At 46.5% G+C, this 20,942-nt stretch overlaps 1 protein-coding gene across 4 annotated transcripts in view; it reads right to left on the bottom strand.

The window, feature by feature from the left end:
* LOC100591419 (general transcription factor II-I repeat domain-containing protein 2B) overlaps positions 1–20,942 on the bottom strand; it is an 81,941-nt gene that overhangs the window by 22,294 nt on the left and 38,705 nt on the right. For 3 of the 4 annotated variants that reach the window (XM_030797493.1, XM_030797492.1, XM_030797491.1), the window contains exons 3-8: positions 19,790–19,928; positions 10,963–11,082; positions 8,651–8,834; positions 8,455–8,483; positions 5,991–6,045; positions 5,574–5,617 (exon numbers count right to left, since the gene is read on the bottom strand). In XM_030797493.1, the coding sequence (XP_030653353.1) occupies positions 5,574–5,617; positions 5,991–6,045; positions 8,455–8,483; positions 8,651–8,834; positions 10,963–11,082; positions 19,790–19,928 (571 nt within the window). Of the gene's footprint in view, positions 1–5,573; positions 5,618–5,990; positions 6,046–8,454; positions 8,484–8,650; positions 8,835–10,962; positions 11,083–19,614; positions 19,929–20,942 lie in introns of those variants that run through there. The other variant, XM_030797494.1, reaches the window with a different exon arrangement.

The raw sequence follows: 20,942 nt of genomic DNA, 5'->3' as shown, positions 1-20,942 counted from the left end.
TAAATATAAAATAATATACATATAGAAAACATACACTTGTGTATTTATGTATATTTATATAAAAATAATATCAATTGTAAAATCAATAGAAAAGGAAAGAAGGAAGGAGGGGACCGGGCGCGGTGACTCACGCCTCCAATACCAGTACTTTGGGAGGCTGAGGCAGGCAGATCACTTGAGGTCAGGAGTTTGAGACCAGCCTGGCCAACATGGTGAAACCCTGCCTCTACTAAAACTACAAAAATTAGCTCGGAGTGGTGGCAGACGCCTGTAGCCCCAGCTACACAGAAGGCTGAGGCAGGAGAATTGCTTGAACCCAGGAGGTGGAGGTTGCAGTGAGCTGAGATTGAGCCACTGCACTCCAGCCTAGTTGACAAAGAAAGACTCCATCTCTAAAAAAAAAAAAAAAGGAAGGAAGGAGAGGAGGATGAAGGAAGGCATCATGAAGCTGGGAGAGCTTAATCCAGGATGGCTAATATCCACGTGCATTTACATGAAATGCTATGAAGATTCTTCTGTCATGGAGCCTGAACTGACATGTATAAACTTTTTTTTTTTTTTTTTTTTTTTTGAGACAGAGTCTCACTCTGTTGCCCAGGCTGGAGTGCAGTGGCATGATCTCGGCTTACTGCAACATCCACCTCCCAGGTTCAAGCGACCCGCCTGCCTCAGCCTCCCAAGTGGCCCGCGCCACCATGCCTGGCTAATTTTTGTATTTTCAGTAAAGACGGGGTTTCACCACGTTGGCCAGGCTGGTTTCAAACTCCTGACCTCAGGTAATCTCTCAAAGTGCTGGGATTACAGGTCTCTCAAAGTGTTGGGATTACGGGAGTGAGCCACCATGCCCGGCCAGGCATTTATAATCTTAACTTACCCACTATAATGGAATGGATTTCAAAACCTGGAGAAGCTATATCAGTAAAACCAAACGCCTTTATCAGAGAAAGGTGTGGTTGGCTGCAAAAATTAGCTCAAGACCTCTCCCATCCCAGGATGTACATCCCTTTGCAATGTGACTCTCTCACTCTCATGCTTCTTTTTTTTTTTTTTTTTTTTTTTTTTTTGAGACGGAGTCTCGCTCTGTCGCCCAGGCTGGAGTGCAGTGGCGCAATCTCGGCTCACTGCAAGCTCCGCCTCCCGGGTTCACGCCATTCTCCTACCTCAGCCTCTCCGAGTAGCTGGGACTACAGGCGCCCGCCACCATACCCAGCTAATTTTTTTTCGTTGTATTTTCAGTAGAGACGGGGTTTCACCATGGTCTCGATCTCCTGACCTCGTGATCCGCCCGCCTTGGCCTCCCAAAGTGCTGGGATTACAGGCTTGAGCCACTGCACCCGGCCTTATTCTCTGCCTTTTAAATCTGGCCCTGGCTGTCTGACTTGCTTTGGTCAATGGGACATCAGCAGATGGGATGCAAACAGAGGCTTGAGAAGAACTTGATAATCCATGGCTGCTGCTTCTAGAACCTCATCACCATGGGAGCCAGCCTGGGGTGCCTCCAAAGGGTATGAGGCCACAAGGAGAGAGACCCTGATGTCCCAGCCGGGGCCTCAGACACACAGCCATCCCGCCCTTGCTGAGCCAGTCCAGCCAAAACACAGAAATGTAGGAATGACTAAATATTCCATTCCATTCCATTGGAGCCCTTCCCCTTCCCTTTCCAGCCCAGGCTGGAGTGCAATGGCATGATCTTGGCTCACTGCAGCCTCCACCTCCCAGGTTCAAGTGATTCTCCTGCCTCAGCCTTCCAAGTAGCTGGGACTACGGATGCGCACCACTATGCCTGGCTAATTTTTGTATGTTTAGTGGTGACAAGGTTTCACCATGTTGGCCATGCTGGTCTCCAACTCCTGACCTCAGGTGATCCGCCCGCCTCGGCCTCCCAAAGTGCTGGGATTGCAGGCGTGAGCCACCACACCCAGCCTCATTTCAGGGGTACTTTTAAATACAGCAATAGATGACTGATACTAAAATGTACATGTAATTTAACCATGAATGTTTATAATAGCAAAACAAAAAAACTGTGGCACAGCTTGGGGTTCATTGTTTAACATAATTTATAAGTTCTGAGGGGTCATCTGAAAACCTTCAACAGCTCTGTTGGTATAAGGATAGTGAAGCTAAACATTTAAAAATCTGATTTTCAGCTGGGGATGGTGGCTCAGACCTGTAATCCCAGCACTTTGGGAGGCTAAGGTGGGCAGATCATTTAAGGCCAGGAGTTCGAGACCAGCCTGAACAGCAGGGTGAAACCCCGTCTCTATTAAAAATACAAAAACCAGCCAGGCATGGTGATGGGTGCCTGTAATCCCAGCTACTCGGAAGGCTGAGGCAGGAGAATCGCTTGAACCCGGGAGGCGGAAGTTGCAGTGAGCTGAGATCGCACCACTGCACTCCAGTCTGGGTGACAGCGAGACTCTGTCTCAAGAAAAGAAAAAAATTGGCCTGGTGAGGTGGCTCATGTCTGTAATCCTAGCACTTTGAGAGGCCGAGGCGGGTGGATTGCCTGAGTTCAGGAATTTGAGACCAGCCTGGGCAATACGGTGAAACCCCGTCTCTGCTAAAATACAAAAAATTAGCCAGGTGTGACAGCGTGTGCCTATGATTCCAGCTACTCAGGAGGCTGAAAGAGGAGAATCACTTGAACCTGGGAGGCGGAGGTTGCAGTGAGCTGAGATCATGCCACTGCGCTCTAGCTGCTGAGACTCTAAAAAAAAAAAAAAGAAAGGAAGGAAGAAGGAAGGAAGGAAGGAAGGGAGGGAGGGAGGAAGGAGAGAGAGAGAGAAAGAAAGAAAAAAGAAAGAAAGAAAGAAAGAAAGAAAGAAAGAAAGAAAGAGAAAGAAAGAAGAAAAGAAATTAAAACCAGGGAGATGTTTGTTCTATGTAGCAAATGCTATACACATATCACAAGAAATAAGGACCAATTGAGGACCAGCTCGCAGGAGCCTGCCGGCAGCTGGTAGCAATCCATATCACTTTATAAAGTCTACAGTAGGAAGTTTTGTGAATAAGGAAGCATATTTTTGTTCAAATGAAACCACATCTCCAACAAAGGCATGTGGGAACCACAGATCTAGCTCAACAGCTGGTGAGGAAGGAAACTCGGCCCCTGGGGACACTGATCACTTCTCACTGTCACCCCCTTCATCTTCCCAGGTTCTTCTTTCTTTTTTCTTTTTTTCTTTTCTTTTTGAGACAGAGTCTTGCTCTGTCACCCAGGCTGGAGTGCAGTGGTGCCATCTTGGCTCACTGCAACCTCCGCCTCCTGGGTTCAAGCAACTGTCCTGCCTCAGCCTCCCAAGTAGCTGGGATTACAGGCATGCGCCACCGCGCCCGGCTCATTTTTGTATTTTTAGTAGACATGAGGTTTCACCATGTTGGCCAGGCTGGTCTCGAACTCCTGACTTCAGGTGATCTGCCCACCTTGGCCTCCCAGATTGCTAGGACTATGGGCGTGAGCCACCGTGCCTGGCCTCATCTTCCCAGTTTGTATGTGGAGCCTGTGGCTTGGGGTATTTTTTTAATTCTCTGTGACCAGGTAAGACACAGGCAGAAGATATCTGAGCTCTGAAAACATCCACGGCTAAAATTGAGTGGGCAAGAGTTTGAGGCCTGTCATGTCAGAAACGAGACTAAGATTCCACAGCTGACCTGTGCTCACAGCTGAATTGTGCTGAGCTGAAATACTGCGCCCGTTTCTTTCCATTCAACTTGTCTTGGTTTGACCTAGAACCACTGCACAGGAGAAGCACCATTTTTTGTTCAGACTCTCATCTGAAGCTGGAGATTCTGCTAAGCACCTGTTTGCATGGGAATGGAGGGGACATGTGCACCCACAGTTGTGGCAAAAAGATCCTTGGGTGTGACAAAGGAGGAGCCAGGCCAAGGAGACCTATCCGCTGTGTCCCTGGACCCTCCCAAGTAATCCAAGGAACTGTGAAGCATGAACCACATCTTCACTGTCTTAGAGACGCTGCTGTCCTTCCTTCATTTTACTCATGCTAAAGGCTCTATTTTTCTTTTTTCTAGAACTTTCTTTCCTTTTTTCTGAGACAGAGTTTCACTCTGTCGCCCAGGCTGGAGTGCAATGGCGTAGTCTCGGCTCACAGCAAACTCTGCCTCCTGGGTTCAAGCGATTCTCCTGTCTCAGCCTCCCAAGTAGCTTGGGATTACAGGCGTGCGCCACCACGCGATCCCATTGAAGAGGGCATTTTTTTCCAGTATACACTGTCATAGTAATGTACCTATATTGTAAAACACTTAGAAATGACAGAAAAGTCCAAAAAAGCAGTAATATATGTCCAAAAATAAAAACACTGCTCTATTTGTGAGTCAAGTAATAATTCCAAATTTATACTCAAAATGTTTTACTCCTTTCAAATTCAGGTTCTAATTCAACTATAAATAATATTCTGTTCACAAATATGTGTATTTAATAACATCTTAGTCCCCAGTATGTACTGAATTAGAAGGCTCCCTCTCTCTCTCTTTTTTTTTTTTTTTTTTTGAGACAACGTCTCTCTCTGTCACCCAGGCTGGAGGGCAGTTGCACCATTACAGCTCACTGCAGCCTCGACCTCCTGGGCTTAAGCGATCCTCCCACCTCAGCCTCCTGAGTAGGTGGGATCACAAGCATGCACCACCATTTTTTATATGTTTTGCAGAGATAAAGTCTCGCCATGTTGCCCAGGCTGGTCTTGAACTCCGGGGTTCAAGCAATTTGCCTGCCTCGGCCTCCCAAGGTGTTGGAGTTACAGTCATGAGCCCCTGCACCCTGCCAAGCCTTGTTTTCTAGATATTTGAGTAAAATAATGGTTCTTCTGCAAATGAGGCTCCATTGAGGTTAATTCATGCCCTGCCCTTTATTTACTTATTTGATAAAACAAAAGAAAGGTGTCAAATGATAACCTGCTAGATACTTGGTTCTTTTTTTTGTTTTTTGGGTTTTTTTGTTTTTTTTTTTACACAGAATCTCACTCTGTAGCCCAAGGTGGAGTGCAGTAGTGCGATCTTGGCTCACTGCAACCTCCACCTCCCAGGCTCAAGCAATTCTCATGCCTCAGCCTCCCAAGTAGCTGGTACTACAGGCGCACACAACCATGCCCAGCTAATTTTTTGTATTTTAGTAGAGACAGGGTTTTACCACGTTGGCCAGGATGGTCTTGAACTCCTGAGCTCAGGCGATCTGCCTGCCTCAGCCTCCCAAAGTGCTGGGATTACAGGCGTGATCCACTGTGCTCAGCCTTGTTTGTTTTTTTGAGACAGGGTCTTGTTCTGTCACCCAGGCTGGAGTGCAGTGGTGCCATCTTAGCTCACTGCAGCCTCAACCTCCCAGGTCCAAGCAATTCTCCTGCCTCAGCCTCCCTGGTAGCTGGGATTACAGGTATGCACAGCCACGCCTGGCTAATTTTTGTATTTTTAGGAGAGACGGGGTTTCACCATGTTGGCCAGGCTGGTCTTGAACTCCTGACCTCAAGTGATCCACCTGCCTCGGCCTCCCAAAGTGCTGGGATTACAGGCGTGAGCTACTACGCTTGGCCAATACTTGATTCTAAAAGCATCTTGGTACCCACCAGAATCTTCCATGGGTTCAGTTTTCACATTGATGGGGCCGCAGCTGCAAGGAGAAGGGAACCCTGGTCAGGATGGGCAGGGTGACGACCAGGCACAGCTGCCTGGACACGCTGAGCTCCAATGCCCTGGATCTCCGCAGCACCAAATCCCCCTCCTCCCCTCAATCAAATGCAACAATGCCTCCACTTTAACATTAACATTCTTAATAAGTTATTCCCAAATTAAACGTGTCTACTGAAAATAGTCTTCTAATTCCAAAGGTCCTTTTGGACAAAGAATAGGATAGAAAATAAGGAAGAGAAGAAGCACGTTAACCCTTTACACTCCACTTAAATGCTGTAAGGAGGCCTTTCTGTCATCCAGAAACGAACACTGTGCATAGTGGTGGATTTTGGTTGCTGTGATTTATCTTTTACCTTTCACTTGGTGATACTGTGGATCTCTCAGCATCTGTTACCATCCCAGGGCCACCTGTGGAGGAATAAAAAAACACACACCAGCCCCTTTTAGCACCTTGGAAAATGACTAACATCCAAAGGCATAGAAATTGACAGCAAATACACAGAAAACGGAACTCCCAGATCGAAGCCAACGTGGAAAAGTCACTGAGAGAGAAACTGACTCAAAGCAGCCCCTGTGTTCCGGGGCCATTTGTGTGGGCAGGATGGGGGTTACCGAGGAGTGTTTTGGGGCCAGAGCACGGTCATGCAGCCGAGCCTCAGCTCACCAGCTGGGCTGCCTCCAGCAACTCACTAACCTTCCCTCTGCCTCCGCTTCCTAGTGAACACGGTGGTTGTGGGAGGATTCATGAATATACGCAAAATGACTAGAACAGTGCCTGCATGTTGTAAGCACTAAGTTACAGCTGCTATGACACGAGCTCCCCCTTGATCTGTGGTTTCGCGGTCCTCGGTTTGTTCCCCAAGGTCAACCAAGGTCTGCAAAGAGTAAACGGAAAATTCCAGAAATAAACAATTCAGAAGTTTGAAATCACACGTTGTTCTGAGCAGCGTGATGAAGTGTCGTGCCGTCCCGCCTGGGACGTGACTCATCCCTTTGTCCTGCAATCCACGCTGTCTACACTACTCGCCCACTAGTCACTGAGCAGCTGGCTCTGTTATCAGACTGACAGTCCTGGGAAGGCCAGGGTGTTTGTGCTCAAGTCACCTTTATTTGACTTCATAATAGCCTCAAAGTGCAAGAGTAGTAATGAGGGCATATTGTTACAATCGTTTTATTTTATCTTTAGTTATTGCTGTTAATCTCCTACTGTGCTTGATGTATTGATTTATTTATTGAGACAGATCTTGCTCTGTTGCCTGGGCTGGAGTGCAGTGGCATGATCTCAGCTCACTGCAACGTCTGCCTCCCGGGTTTAAGCAATTCTCCCGCCTCAGCCTCCCGAGTAGCTGGGATTACAGGCACGCACCACCACGCCCGGCTAATTTTTGTATTTTTAGTAGAGACAGGGTTTCACCATGTTGGCCAGGCTGGTCTCAAACTCCCAACCTCAGGTGATCCACCTGCCTCAGCCTCCCAAAATGTTGGGATTACAGGCGTGAGCCACCACATCTGGCCTGTGCTTGATTTATAAATTAAACTTTCTCATAGGTGTGTATGGATAGGGAAAAACATAGTATATGAAGGGTTCTCTACTACCCATGGGTCCAGGCATCCACTGGGGGTCTTGGAGCATATTCCCCGAAGGATAAGGGGGGACCACTGTATTATTGTTTTCCTATGATGATGATACAAGCCAGTTGGGACAACAGTCCATGGCCACCTGCCACCCTGCCCCTCTCATTTCTCCTTTAATGTGAGTTAGAGGATGACAGGAACTCACCATCCCTCCCAAAACAGACTTTCCACTGTGTTTAGTCCCCAGCTAAGAAGAACTGAAGCATGTCATACACCCAGCAGGTGCCTTGTGAACTGTGCCACCCCCCAACCCTGCCGTCTCCTTACTCCACCTAGGCAGTCTCAGCAAGACATCCTCTTTTATTCTTATTTATTTATTTATTTTTGAGACAGAGTCTCATTTTGTTACCCAGGCTGGAGTGCGGTGGCACGATCTCGGCTCACTGCAAACTCCACATGTCAGGTTCAAGCGATTCTCCTGCCTCAGCCTCCTGAGTAACTGGGATTACAGGCACCCGCCACCATGCCTGGCTAACTTTGGTATTTTTAGTAGGGATGGGGTTTCACCATGTTGACCAGGCTGGTCTCGAACTCCTGACCTCAAGCGATCTGCCCACCTCTGCCTCCCAAAGTGCTGGGATTACAGGTGTGAGCCACTGCGTCCGGCCTAAATTTTTTTTTTAATAGCTACAAATGTATTTTTCTTTTTTTAAATTTTCTTTATTTCTTCTTAAAAAAAAGGGGGGCAGGATACATGTGCAGAACATGCAGGTTTGTTACCTAGGCACATGTGTGCCATGGTGGCTTGCCGCACCTATTGACCCGTCCTCTAAGTTCCCTCCCCTCACCCAAATTCAAGTTTTGTTGTTTTTTTTTTTGGGGGGACGGAGTCTTGCTCAGTTACCCAGGCTGGAGTGCAGTGGCACGATCTCCACTCACTGCAAGCTCCACCTCCCGGGTTCACACCATTCTCCTGCCTCAGCCTCCCGAGTAGCTGGGACTACAGGCGCCTGCCACCATGCCCGGCTAATTTTTTTTTGTATTTTTAGTAGAGACTGGGTTTCACCATGTTAGCCAGGATGGTTTCGATCTCCTGACCCCGTGATCCGCCCGCCTCGGCCTCCCAAAGTGCTGGGATTACAGGTGTGAGCCATTGCGCCCGGCCCCCAATTCAAGTTTTAATGAAGAAGAAGTAGTTCAGCAGCTCAGAAGAGCCACCAAACCTGAGAAGCTGTCACTTACCCAGCTGACTCTCTGGTCCTAGGAAGGGTCTGCAAGAAAAGCAACACGGTTACACAGCACGGACAAATGAAAAAAGCATGACACATCTGAACAGTCCGCTCTGAAACGCAACAGGCGGAATGCACGAGTGAATTAAAATTAGGCTATCAGTTTCATCTTTAAATTAACTGAGGGGGTGGGGGGCAGAGTGTGTCACCTATTTATGATGAATGAAATCCCTGCTTTGTTCTCCAAAATCCATTTCAGGGTTGCAAGGTCGTAATTCTCAGGGTGTTGAAAGGCAACGCCTTCCGGAAGCCCCTGCACTACCACAGCCGACTGGTCTCGCAGCATCTTCTCATAGGGAACAGGCACCATCACCGTCGTCCCTAAGGCTTTACCTATAAGAAGACGCAAACGTCTTTAGAAGGTGTGAACCTAATGTTCTACCAGTTTTTTTTTTTTTTTTTTTTTTTTGGAGAGACGGAGTCTTGCTTAGCCACCCAGGCTGGAGTGCAATGGTGAGATCTCGGCTCGCTGCAACCTCCGCCTCCCGGGTTCAAACAATTCTCCTGCCTCAGCCTCCCGAGTAGCTGGGACTACAGGCACACACCGCCATGCCCAGCTAATTTCTTTTGTATTTTAGTAGAGATGAGGTTTCACCATGTTGCCCAGATTGGTCTCGAACTGCTGAGCTCAGGCAATCCACCCACCTTAGCCTGCCAAAGTGCAAGGATAACAGGCGTGAGCCACCAAGCCCAGCCTAGTTTTTTTGTTTGTTTGTTTTTAATTAAGAGACGGGGTTTTGACTGGGCTCACTGCAACCTCTGCCTCCTGGGTTCAAGCAATTCTCCTGCCTCTGCCTCCTGAGTAGCTGGGATTACTGCCACCATGCCCAACTAATTTTTGTATTTTTAGTAGAGACGGAGTTTCACTATGTTGGCCAGGCTGGTCTCGAACTCTTGATCTCAGGTGATCCACCCACCTCAGCCTCCCAAGTAGCTGGTGTGAGTCACCGTGCCCGGCCTGTTATCTAGCTTTTTAAAACACTGCAAAGGATTTTTGAAAATTATTTTTATTTTATTTTGTAGAGGCAGGGTCTTACTATGTTGCTCAGTCTGGTCTCAAACTCCTGGGCTCAAATGATCCTCCCACCTTAGCCTCCCAAGTAGCTGGGATTACAGGCTCAAGCCACCACATCCAGTGTATTTTTTTTTTTTTTTTTTTTTTTTGAACAGAGTCTTGCTCTGTCCCCCAGGCTGGAGTGCAGTGGTACGATCTCGGCTCACTGCAAGCTCCGCCTCCCGGGTTCACGCCATTCTCCTGCCTCAGCCTCCCGAGTAGCTGGGACTACAGGCGCCCGCCACCATGCCCGGCTAATTTTTTTGTATTTTTAGTAGAGATGGGGTTTCACCGTGTTAGCCAGGATGGTCTCGATCTCCTGACCTCGTGATCCGCCTGCCTCAGCCTCCCAAAGTGCTGGGATTACAGGCTTGAGCCACGGCGCCTGGCGTGTATTTTTTTTTTTTTTTTTTAATTCCCACCTTCATGCCTATGGAAAGACATGGGTAGGTGGAGCGACAACTGAGGGGTGAGGGAGGTGGCTGAGCCAACATTGACTGTCTTTAGCAATACACTGGCCTTGATGTGGGGGCTCTCTAAAACGGGATCAAGGAAGAAAGAGTGATCAATACAGAAGTTTCCACAGAGCAGAAGATCCAAGATCCACATCATCTTCTATAAGAACACTTAATCTGGTAATTAAGAACTGGTGGCCAGGTGTAGTGGCTCATGCCTGTAATCCCAGCATTTTGGGAGGCCGAGGCAGGAGGATCACCTGAGGTCAGGAGTTCGAGACCAACCTGGCCAACATGGTGAAACCCCGTCTCTACTAAAAATACAAAAATTAGCTGGGCATGGTGGTGGGCACCTGTAATCCCAGCTACTCAGGAGGCTGGGGTGGGAGAATCGCTTGAACCTAGGAGGCAGAGTTTGCGGTGAGCTGAGATTGCGCCATTGCACTCCAGCCTGAGTGACAGAGCAAGACTCCCTCTCAGAAAAAAAAAAAAAAAAAAGAACTAGCTCCTCGCTTGATAAGCATATGGGTTTTGAAATGTTCAAAACATTCTAAGTAGTCATAGCAATAAGACTGTCTGTGACACTGTCCTACTCCTGGGTGAACCACTTAGAGAATTCATGCTTGGCTGGGCACGGTGGCTCAGGCCTATAATCCCAGCACTTTGGGAGGCCACGGCGAGTGGATCACAAGGTGAGGAGTTCGAGACCAGCCTGGCCAACATGGTGAAATCCTATCTCTACTAAAAATACAAAAATTAGCCAGGTGTGCTGGTGGGCGCCTGTAATCCCAGCTACGTGGGAGGCTGAGGCAGGAGAATTGCTTGAACCCAGGAGGCGGAGGCTGCAGTGAGCTGAGATCGCGCCATTGCACTCCAGCCTCAGTGGCAGAGCAAGACTCCATCTAAAAAAAAAAAAAAAAAGAATAGAATTCATGCTTAAAGTGAATGTTACCATAACAAAAGCAGAAATAGTCCTCCACTGCCTTCCTGAGTATTTCCGTTTCGCCCGAGTGGACCTGCATCCCGTTCACAGGGCAGGGAGGTTTCACCTCATGCAGCCCCTCTGCAACGCCTGCAAATGGATGATTGGCATTAGGTCAGTATCTAAGCATTTGTGCTGTACACTTCCGTACTTTGTTTCTGGTATTGAAAGAAAAAAGGGGAAAAAGTGAATAAATATAAAACAAGATCTTTTAAAGAAAAACAAGAAAAAATGGTATTTATGATAAACAGGTTAAAGAACTATAAAAAAATCAACATATAAAGAAATAGTAGTAGTTTAAGGAAATTATTATTTTTAGAGTCAGGGTTTCACTCTGCTGCCCAGGCTGGAGTGCAGTGGGATGATTGAAGTTCCCTGCAGCCTCAAATTTCTGGGCTTAAGTGATCCTCCCACCTCAGCCTCCAGAGTGGCTAGGCTTACAGGAGTGCCCCATCACACCTGGCTAACTTTTAAATTTTTTTTAGAGATGGGATCTCACTATGTTGCCCAGGCTGGCCTCTAACTCCTGGCCTCAAGTGATCCTCCCATCTCAGCCTCCCAAAGTGTTGGGATTACAGGTGTGAGGCACTGCACCCAGCCAGAAATTATCTTTATAACAGAAATTTGATTTGCTATACAGTTGAAACATGACAATAATTGTATAGGAAGACTATACCCCTGAACCCATTCAAGACCAGCCCCGGAATCAATTGCTCCTCCAAAAGTTTTAAAATTGATTGTTTTCATCAGTCTAGTCAGAAGAGAGAAACCACATAGTAATTTGAACACAGAAAGGTTTTTTTTTTTTTTTTATAAATGTAAGGGGCACAAGTATAGTTTTCTTTTTTTTTTTTTTTTTTTTTTTTGAGACAGAGTCTAGTTGTGTCACCTAGGCTGGAGTGCAGTGGCGCAATCTCAGCTCACTGCAAGCTCCGCCTCCCGGGTTCACGCCATTCTCCTGCCTCAGCCTCCTGAGTAGCTGGGACTACAGGTGCCCGCCACCGCACCCAGCTAAATTTTTTGTATTTTTTAGTAGAGACGGGGTTTCACCGTGTTAGCCAGGATGGTCTCAATCTCCTGACCTCATGATCTGCCTGCCTCAGCCTCCCAAAGTGCTGGGATTACAGGTGTGAGCCACCGCACCCCACCAAGTATAGTTTTCTTGCATGGATATACGGTGCCGTTGGTGAAGTCTGGGGTTTTAGTGTACTCATCACCCAAATAATGTACATTGTACCCATGAAGTAATTTATCATCCCTTACCCACCTCCTGCCTCCCACCCCTCTGAGTCTCCAGTGTCTGTTATTTCACACTCTATGACCGTGTTTTTGTTTGTTTGTTTTGAGACAGAGTCTCACTCTGTCACCCAGGCTGGAGTGCAGTGGCACAATCTCAGCTCACAGTAACCTCTGCCTCCCGGGTTCAGGAGATTCTTATGCCTCAGCCTCCCTAGTAACTGGGATTACAGGCACCCACCACTACACCAGGCTCATTTTTGTATTTTTAGTAGAGACAGGGTTTCACCATGTTGGCCAGGCTGGTCTGGAACTCCTGGCCTCAAGTGATCTGCCCACCTCGGCCTCCCAAAGTGTCGAGATTATAGGCGTGAGCCACCGCACCTAGCCTCACATTCTATGTCCATGTGTACCTATTATTTAGCCCCTCTTGTAAGTAAGGACATGCAGCATTTGCCTTTTTAAGTCAAATGATAGACAATAGCCCCTAATTCCATTCATGTTGCTGCAAAAGACATCATTTCATTCTTTTTTTTTTTTTTTTTTTGAGAGAGTCTTACTCTGTCATCTAAGCTGGAGTGCAGTGGCGTGATCTCAGCTCACTGCAACCTCCGCCTCCCGGGTTCAAGCAATTCTTGTGTGCCTCAGCTACCCGAGTAGCTGGCATTACAGGCACACGCCACCAGGCCCGGCTAATTTTTGTATTTTTAGTAGAGACGAGGTTTTGCCATGTTGGCCAGGCTGGTCTAGAATTCCTGATCTCAAGTAATCCATTGCCTCGGCCTCCCAAAGTGCCTGGATTATAGGCATGAGCTACTGTGTCCCGCCATTTCATTCTTTTTTATGGCTGAGTAGTATCCCATAGTGTACATGCCACATTTTCTTTATCCAGTCATCTGGTGATGGATGCTTAGCTTGATTGCACATCTTTGCTATTGTGAATAGTGCTGTGATAAACGTTCAAGGCAGCTGTCTTTTTGATAGAATGATTTCTTTTCCTTTGGGTAGATGCCAAGTAGTGGGCTTGCTGGATCGAATGGGGGTTTATGTTTAGTTCTTTGAGAAATCTCCACACTGTTTTCCATAGAGCTTGTACTAATTTACACCAACAGGTGAAGTTTCCTAGAAGAGTCGTCAACTGGTATCATGGGATTAGCTGCTAGAGGGACTGAGGACTCTAAAGAGAACATAAGCAGCAGGTTGCAAGAGCATCTGTGACTGCTGGGCTAAGGCAGGGGACCCAGGAGGGAGCAAATCCAGGAATGGGGTGGCCCCCCAGGGCCGAGATCCAGGCCTCATTAAACAGGATTTGGCCACGGCCCACTGGATAGTGGGGAAGCCTGTGGGGGTGTCCATGTGGTGGCTGGTAAGCAGGGGCCTGCTTTCTGGGGGTGCTGGCGGAAATCACTAGACAGTTGCCCTGTGGGTGCCTGCAACACTTTCTGGGCATTATAAGGAAGATGGCCTCTAGTGTGCCAGTGGAACTCTCTGGAAGCTACCTGGAGAGTGATGCCAAGAGAATTTGCTGGGAAGCCATGCTCTGGGGAACTGGTGTAACTCCCAAGGAAACCGCCTGTGGGTATGGAGCCACTGAAATTCACTGCGAAACCTCCTTCTGGAATTTTTCTTTCTTCCTTTTTCCTTTCCTTTCCTTTTTTTTTTTTGGTCTTGCTCTGTCACCCAGGCTGGAGTGCAATGGCGCGATCTTGGCTCACTGCAACCTCCACCTCCTGGGTTCAAGTGATTCTCCTGCCTCAGCCTCCTGAGTAGCTGGGATTACAGGTGCATGCCACCACGTCCAGCTCATTTTTGTATTTTTAGTACAGATGGGGTTTTGCCATGTTGGCCAGGCTGGTCTCGAACTCCTGGCCTCAGGTGATCCACCAGCCTCAGCCTACCAGAGTGCTGGAATTACAGGTGTGAGCCACCGCACCCGGCTGATCTATATCTTTTAAAAATAATAATAAAAAAGAAAAAAGGCCAATGTAAAAATGTATATATATATGTATTTTGTAGAGACAGGGTCTTGCCATGTTGCCCAGGCAGGTCTCAAACTCCTGGGCTCCAGCGATCCTCCCACCTTGGCCTCCCAAATTGCTGGGATTACATACGTGAGCCACTGCGCCTGGCTCCTTCTGGAATTTTCTGGAACTTCGATGAGACTTGCTGGGAAGCCAGGTGGAGTATCAGTGGAAGTGACTGGGAAGCTGTGTGTGGTGGGGGTGTCACTAAAACTCACTGGAATGAGTGCCACACTGGGTATCCCAAATGCTGTTGGTCATCACAGGCAGGTGAGAGCACACTGCAACCTCCGCTTCCCGGGTTCAAGCGATTCTACTGCCTCTCCCTCCCGAGTAGCTAGGATTACAGGCTCCTGCCACCACACACCTGGCTAATTTTTGTATTTTTAGTAGAGACGGGGTTTTCTCATGTTGGCCAGGCTGGTATCGAACTCCCAACATCTAGTGATCTGCCCGCCTTGGCCTCCCAAAATGCTGGGATTACAGGCGTGCCTGGCCCCAAGTGGAATTTATTCCTCTAATACAAGGATGGTTCAACATATTTAAATCAATCAATGTAATGTACCACATTGAAAGAATAAAGGACAAAAGCCACATGATCATCTCAATTGCTGCAGAAAAAGCATTGGACAAGATTGAACATCCTTTCATGATAAAAGCACTCTACCAACTACAAGTGGAAGGAAATGACCAATGTAATAAAGGCCATTTATAAAAAGTCCACGGCTAATATCACTCAACAATGAAAGACTGATAGCTAAGATAGGAAATAGCAAAGATGGGCCAGGTGTGGTGGCTCACCCCTGTAATCTCAGCACTTTGGGAGGCTGAGGCAGGCAGATCACTTGAGGTCAGGAGTTCGAGACCATGCTGGCCAATGTGGTGAAACCCCATCTCTACTAAAAAAATACAAAAATTAGCCAGGTGTGGTGGCGTGCACCTGTAATCCCAGTTACTCAGGAGGCTGAGGCACGAGAATCACTTGAACCTGGGATCTGGAGGTTGCAGTGAGCAGAGACTGTGCCACTGCACTCCAGCCTGGGCAACAGAGCGAGACTCCATCTCAAAGAAAAAAAAGAAAAAGAAATGGCAAAGATGCCCTCTCTCCCCACTTTTGTTCAACACAGTATTGGAAGTCCTAGCTAGAGCAATTAAATTAGGTAAGAAAAAAAAGGCCTCCAAATTTGAAAGAAAGAAGTAAAATTATCTCTTTTCATAGATGATACATGATTTTGTATGTAGAAAACCCTAAAAATTCCACACAAAAATCTATTCGAACTCAAACAGATTCAGCAAAGTTGCAGGATACTACATCAACACACCAAATCAATTGCATTTCTACACAGTAACAATGAACAATCTGCAAAGGAAATAAAGAAAACAATTCTATTTACAATAGCATCCAAAAGAATAAAATCCTTACGGATAGACCTAATCAAGGAAGTGAAAATCTGTATGCTAAAACAATCAAACACTGCTGAAAAAAATTAAAGAAGACAGGCTGGGCGCAGTGGCTTATGCCTACAATGTTATAATACCAGCACTTTGGGAGGCCGAGGCAGGCAGATCACTTGAGGTTAGGAGTTCAAGATCAGCCTGGGAAACATGGCGAAACCCCGTCTCGTGGCCGGGCGCGGTGGCTCACGCCTGTAATCCCAGCACTTTGGGAGGCCGAGGCGGGCGGATCACGAGGTCAGGAGATCGAGACCATCCTGGCTAACATGGTGAAACCCCGTCTCCACTAAAAATACAAAAAATTAGCCGGGCGAGGTGGCGGGCGCCTGTAGTCCCAGCTACGCAGGAGGCTGAGGCAGGAGAATGGCGTGAACTCCGGGGGGCGGAGCCTGCAGTGAGCCAAGATCGCGCCACTGCACTCCAGCCTGGGTGAAAGGGCGAGACTCCGTCTCAAAAAAAAAAAAAAAAAAAAGAAACCCCATCTCTACTAAAAATACAAAAATTAGCTGGGTGTGGTGGTGCATGCCTGTAGTCCCAGCTACTTGGGAAGCTGAGGCAGTAGAATCGCTTGAACCTGGGAGGCAGAGATTGCAGTGATCCGAGATCAAGCCACTGCACTCCAGCCTGGGCAAGAGAGCAAGACTCTGTCTCTCAAAAAAAAAAAAAAAAAAAGAAAGAAGACACAAACAAATAGAAAGACATCTCATGTTCATGGATTGGCAGACTTAATATTGCTAAGATATCTGTACTACCAAAAGCCATCTACAGAATTATTGTAATCCCCATCAAAATCTCATGGGCATTTCTTGTACAAATTAAGAAATCCACTCTAAAATTCACATGGGGCTGGGCGCAGTGGCTCACCCTGTAATCCCAGCACTTTTGGGAGGCTGAGGAGGGTGGATCACGAGGTCAGGAATTCAAGACCATCCTGGCCAACATGGTGAAACCCTATCTCCACTCAAAATACAAAAAAAAAAAAAAAAAAAATTAGCTGGGCATGGTGGCATGTGCCTGTAATCCCAGCTACTCGGGAGGCTGAGGCAGGAGAATGGCTTGAACCAGGGAGGCGGAGGTTGTGGTCAGCTGAGATCTCTCCACTGCACTCCAGCCTGGGCGATAGAGCGAGATTCTGTCTCAAAAAAAAAAAATCATATGGAACACCAAAGGACTCTGAATAACAGAAACAATCTTGAAAAAGAGCAAATTTGGAGGTCTCATACTTCGTGATTTCAAAACATAAAGTAATCAAAACAGCATGATACTGGCATAAAGACAAATAAATCTACGGAATAGAGTAGGGAGTCCAGAAATAAACCCTTGACCAAATATTTAGCATGTATGCCAGGTGCAGATCTCAGCTACTTGGGAGGCCAAGATGGGAGGATCACTTGAGCCCAGGAATTTATGACCGGTAATATAGCAAAACCCTGTCTCAAAAAAAAAAAAAAAAAAAAAAAAAAAGGCTGGGCGTGGTGGCTCACACCTGTAATCCCAGCACTTTGGGAGCCAGAGGCGGGTGGATCACCTGAGGTCAGGAGTCTAAGACCAGCCTGGACAGCATGGCGAAACTCTGTCTCTACTAAAAAATAAAAAATTAGCTGGGTGTGGTGGCGAGTGCCTGTAATCTCAGCTATTTGGGAGGCTGAGGCAGGAGAATGGCTTGAACCCAGAAGGTGGAGGTTTCAGTGAGCCAAGATCATGCCATTGCACTCCAGCCTGGCCGAAAGGGCAAAACTGTCTCAAAAAACAAAAACAAAGACGAAAAACCTGCGGCCATAAAAAAGAAAGAAATCATATCCTTTGCAGCAATGTGGAGGCAGCTGGAGGCCATTATCCTATGTAAATTAATGCAGGAACAGAAAACCGAATACCACATGTTCTCACTTGTAAGTGGGAGCCAAACCTTGGGTACACGTGGACATAAAGATGGGGATGGGAACAATAGACACTGGAGGCTCCTAGAGGAAAGAGGGAAGTGGGGGCAAGGGTTGCAAAATGAACTATGGGGTACTATGCTCACTACTGTACCCCAAACCACAGCATCACACGATATACCCATGTAACAAATCTACACATGTGCCCCCCGAATCTAAACTAAAAGTTGATGTTATTAAAAGAAAAGAAAATATAAAAAGATTATCACACCAATTTCAGAAGTTTCATGACAAGATGAATACTAGAGAAAATATTTGCAACAACGAAATTAACATGCAACTATGAATCTTAAAAAAATCTACAAGTAAATTTCAATGATTAGAAATTCAACTGGCATCTGACATTAATGAATTGAGAATACCCTTCTTGTGTATCAATTACACACTGTATTATTTAAGATGGCTTTTTTTTTTTTTTTTTTTTTTTAATAGATGGCTTCAATTTTTTAATCTGTCTTTTTTTTTTTTTTTTTTTTTTTTTTAATCTGTCTTCTTGATAGTGGGGACCTTAATTTGGGATCTGGGAAGTAAATTTGAATCAATCTATCACTCAATTCTCCCCTCTCTCATCTCTCTCTCTATCCATTCATCTAATCTATCTATATATATATATAAAATTCCTGTCTCCCTTATCTATCCATCCATCCATCTAAGCTATCTACATACATATATATATATACGTAATTCCTCTCTCTTATCTGTCATCTATCCATTTAACTAATCTGTCTACATACATATGTATATAATTCCTGTCTCTTATTTATCTACCCATCTATCTAATCTATGTGTGTATACACACACACACACACTTTATATACCCCCTGCCAATCCATAGAGACCCCTCTCTCTCTGTACACACACACACACACACACACGCCCTTATACCCTCTGACAAACCTTTCTGATTTTTATCCTTTCATGGTTACAAGGAATATTAAATTGCTATGTCAATACTTGGTAAATAACCTACAGTGTTAGAGATTACCACCATAAAAGGTGTAGCTTTTTGTCTGGTTTTGTTTTGTCTTGAGACCAGGTCTCACTCTATGGCCCAGACTGGAGTGCAGTGGTGTGATCACGGCTCATTGCAGCCTTGACCTCCTGGGCTCAAGCGATCCTCCCACCTGAGCCTCCTGAGTAGCTAAGACAACAGGCGAGTGCCACCATGCCCATTTAATTTTTTTTTTTATTTTTTAGTAGAGATGGAGTCTTGCCATGTTGCCCAGCTTGGCCTCAAAATCCTGAGCTCAAGTGATCCACCTGCCTCGGCCTCCCAAAATTTTGGAATTACAGGAGTGAGCCACCGTGCCCGGCAAAAGGTGTAGTTTTTAACACTGTAGAGTAATTCCTTGACATATGGCCACATATGCTTACTCACACTGGATGCTTGCAGCACACCCTGGCATACTGAAGGCTCTGAAATTACCATACTAAGAAAAGCAAAAAATGGCCAGGCGCAGTGGCTCACACCTGTAATTCCAGCACTTTGGGAGGTAGAGGTGGGCAGATCACTTGAGGTCAGGAGTTCAAGACCAGCCTGGCCAACAGGGTGAAACCCCATCTCTACCAAAAATATAAAAATCAGCCGGGCATGGTGGAAGGTGCCTGTAATCCCAGCTACTCAGGAGGCTGAGACAGGAGAATCGCTTGAACCTGGGAGGCGGAGGTTGCAGTGAGCCAAGATTGCACCACTGCACTCCAGTGTGGGTGACACAGTGAGACTCTGTCTCAAAAAAGAAAAAAAAAAAAGAAAAGAAAAAAGGAGTAATTGCATAATGGCTATTAACAGGCATTAATACATAACAAGCTCTGGAAAAGTTTTTCCCCTTCCTTTGGAAAGGACTAAAGTAAGAGTATTTTGTAAAATGGTGTTTATTTTAGGAATTAAAGATAATTTGTTCTATGTCCTTGAAATTTATTCTAATAAACCTGAGTACTGCTGAGGACCTAGTACAAAATAAAATGACCATTTGTCTCGGACTCTGCAGTGTTCAGCAGTGTTTATTTGGGAAGCTGAATCCAAGAAGATGTGTTAGGATCGTTTCTAGGAGAATGCTTACGATATCTTAGAAGACAATACTATGGAAGTCTTGCCTGCAATCCTTTTGAGATTGGGAATACAAAGGATAAAATTACAACAACACCTACAGTATTTTGCAAAATCTTTCTGGAAATCCGTCCTGGCATTAACAAAAGCGCATCCTCTCTCGGTTCCGACGACAAACACATCTGTTTCGTACACTGCAATGCAGGCCACTTCTGCCTTGGACTTGGCCAGTTCTTTACACTGAAACAGAAACAAAAAGCGATGTATTATCTACAAGGGCAGATCCAAGTTCACAGGGCCTAGGAGGCCTGCTTTAAGAATACAAAATTAGGTAGCAAAAGGAATATTTATTTATTTTTGAGATGGAGTCTCGCTCTGTCACCCAGGCTGGAGTGCAGTGGCACGATCTTGGCTCACTGCAAGCTCCGCCTCAAGGTTCACGCCATTCTCCCGCCTCAGCCTCCTGAGTAGCTGGGACTACAGGCCCCCGCCACCATGCCTGGCTAATTTTTGTGTGTGTGTGTGTATTTTTAGTACAGACGGGGTTTCACCGTGTTAGCCAGGATGGTATGGATCTCCTGACCTCGTGATTCACCCACCTTGGCCTCCCCAAGTGCTGGGATTACAGGCATGAGCCACCGCGCCCAGCCGGGAATATTCATTTAGAATGAGAAAAATCACCGAGAAAGGAAACCAATAGAAATTTATCAAGCAAACACCATAAACATCATAAAACCCAAAGAACATATTTTTATTGACTGCCTGACATGGATCTCCAATATGCCTTTTCCCTACATTTTTGGCTGCAGACTTTCTGGTTACCTCTTCATATATACAGGCCCTTTTTTTTTTGAGACAGTCTCACTCTGTCACCCAGGCTGGAGGGCAGTGGTGCGATTTCGGCTCATTAAAACCTCCGCCTCAGCCTCCCAAGTTAGCTGGGATTAAAGGTGCCTGCCACCACACCCAGCTAATATATTTGTATTTTTAGTAAAGACGGGGTTTCACCAAGTTGACCAGGCTGATCTCAACTCCTGACCTCAGGTGATCCACCCTCCTCGGCCTCCCAAAGTGCTGGGATTACAGCCACCGCACCCGGCCTCCTCTTCTTCATATTTTATTGGTAAGAAACACACACAGGCCGGGCGCGGTGGCTTACGCCTGTAATCCCAGCACTTTGGGAGGCTGAGGCAGGCGAATCACAAGGTCAGGAGATCGCGACCATCCTGGCTAACACAGTGAAACCCCGTCTCT

Source organism: Nomascus leucogenys, chromosome 17 (assembly GCF_006542625.1).
Source record: "Nomascus leucogenys isolate Asia chromosome 17, Asia_NLE_v1, whole genome shotgun sequence".
NCBI lineage: Eukaryota > Metazoa > Chordata > Mammalia > Primates > Hylobatidae > Nomascus > Nomascus leucogenys.
The sequence above is the reverse complement of the archived record's forward strand: the minus strand, read 5'-3'. Positions and strand labels throughout refer to the sequence as shown.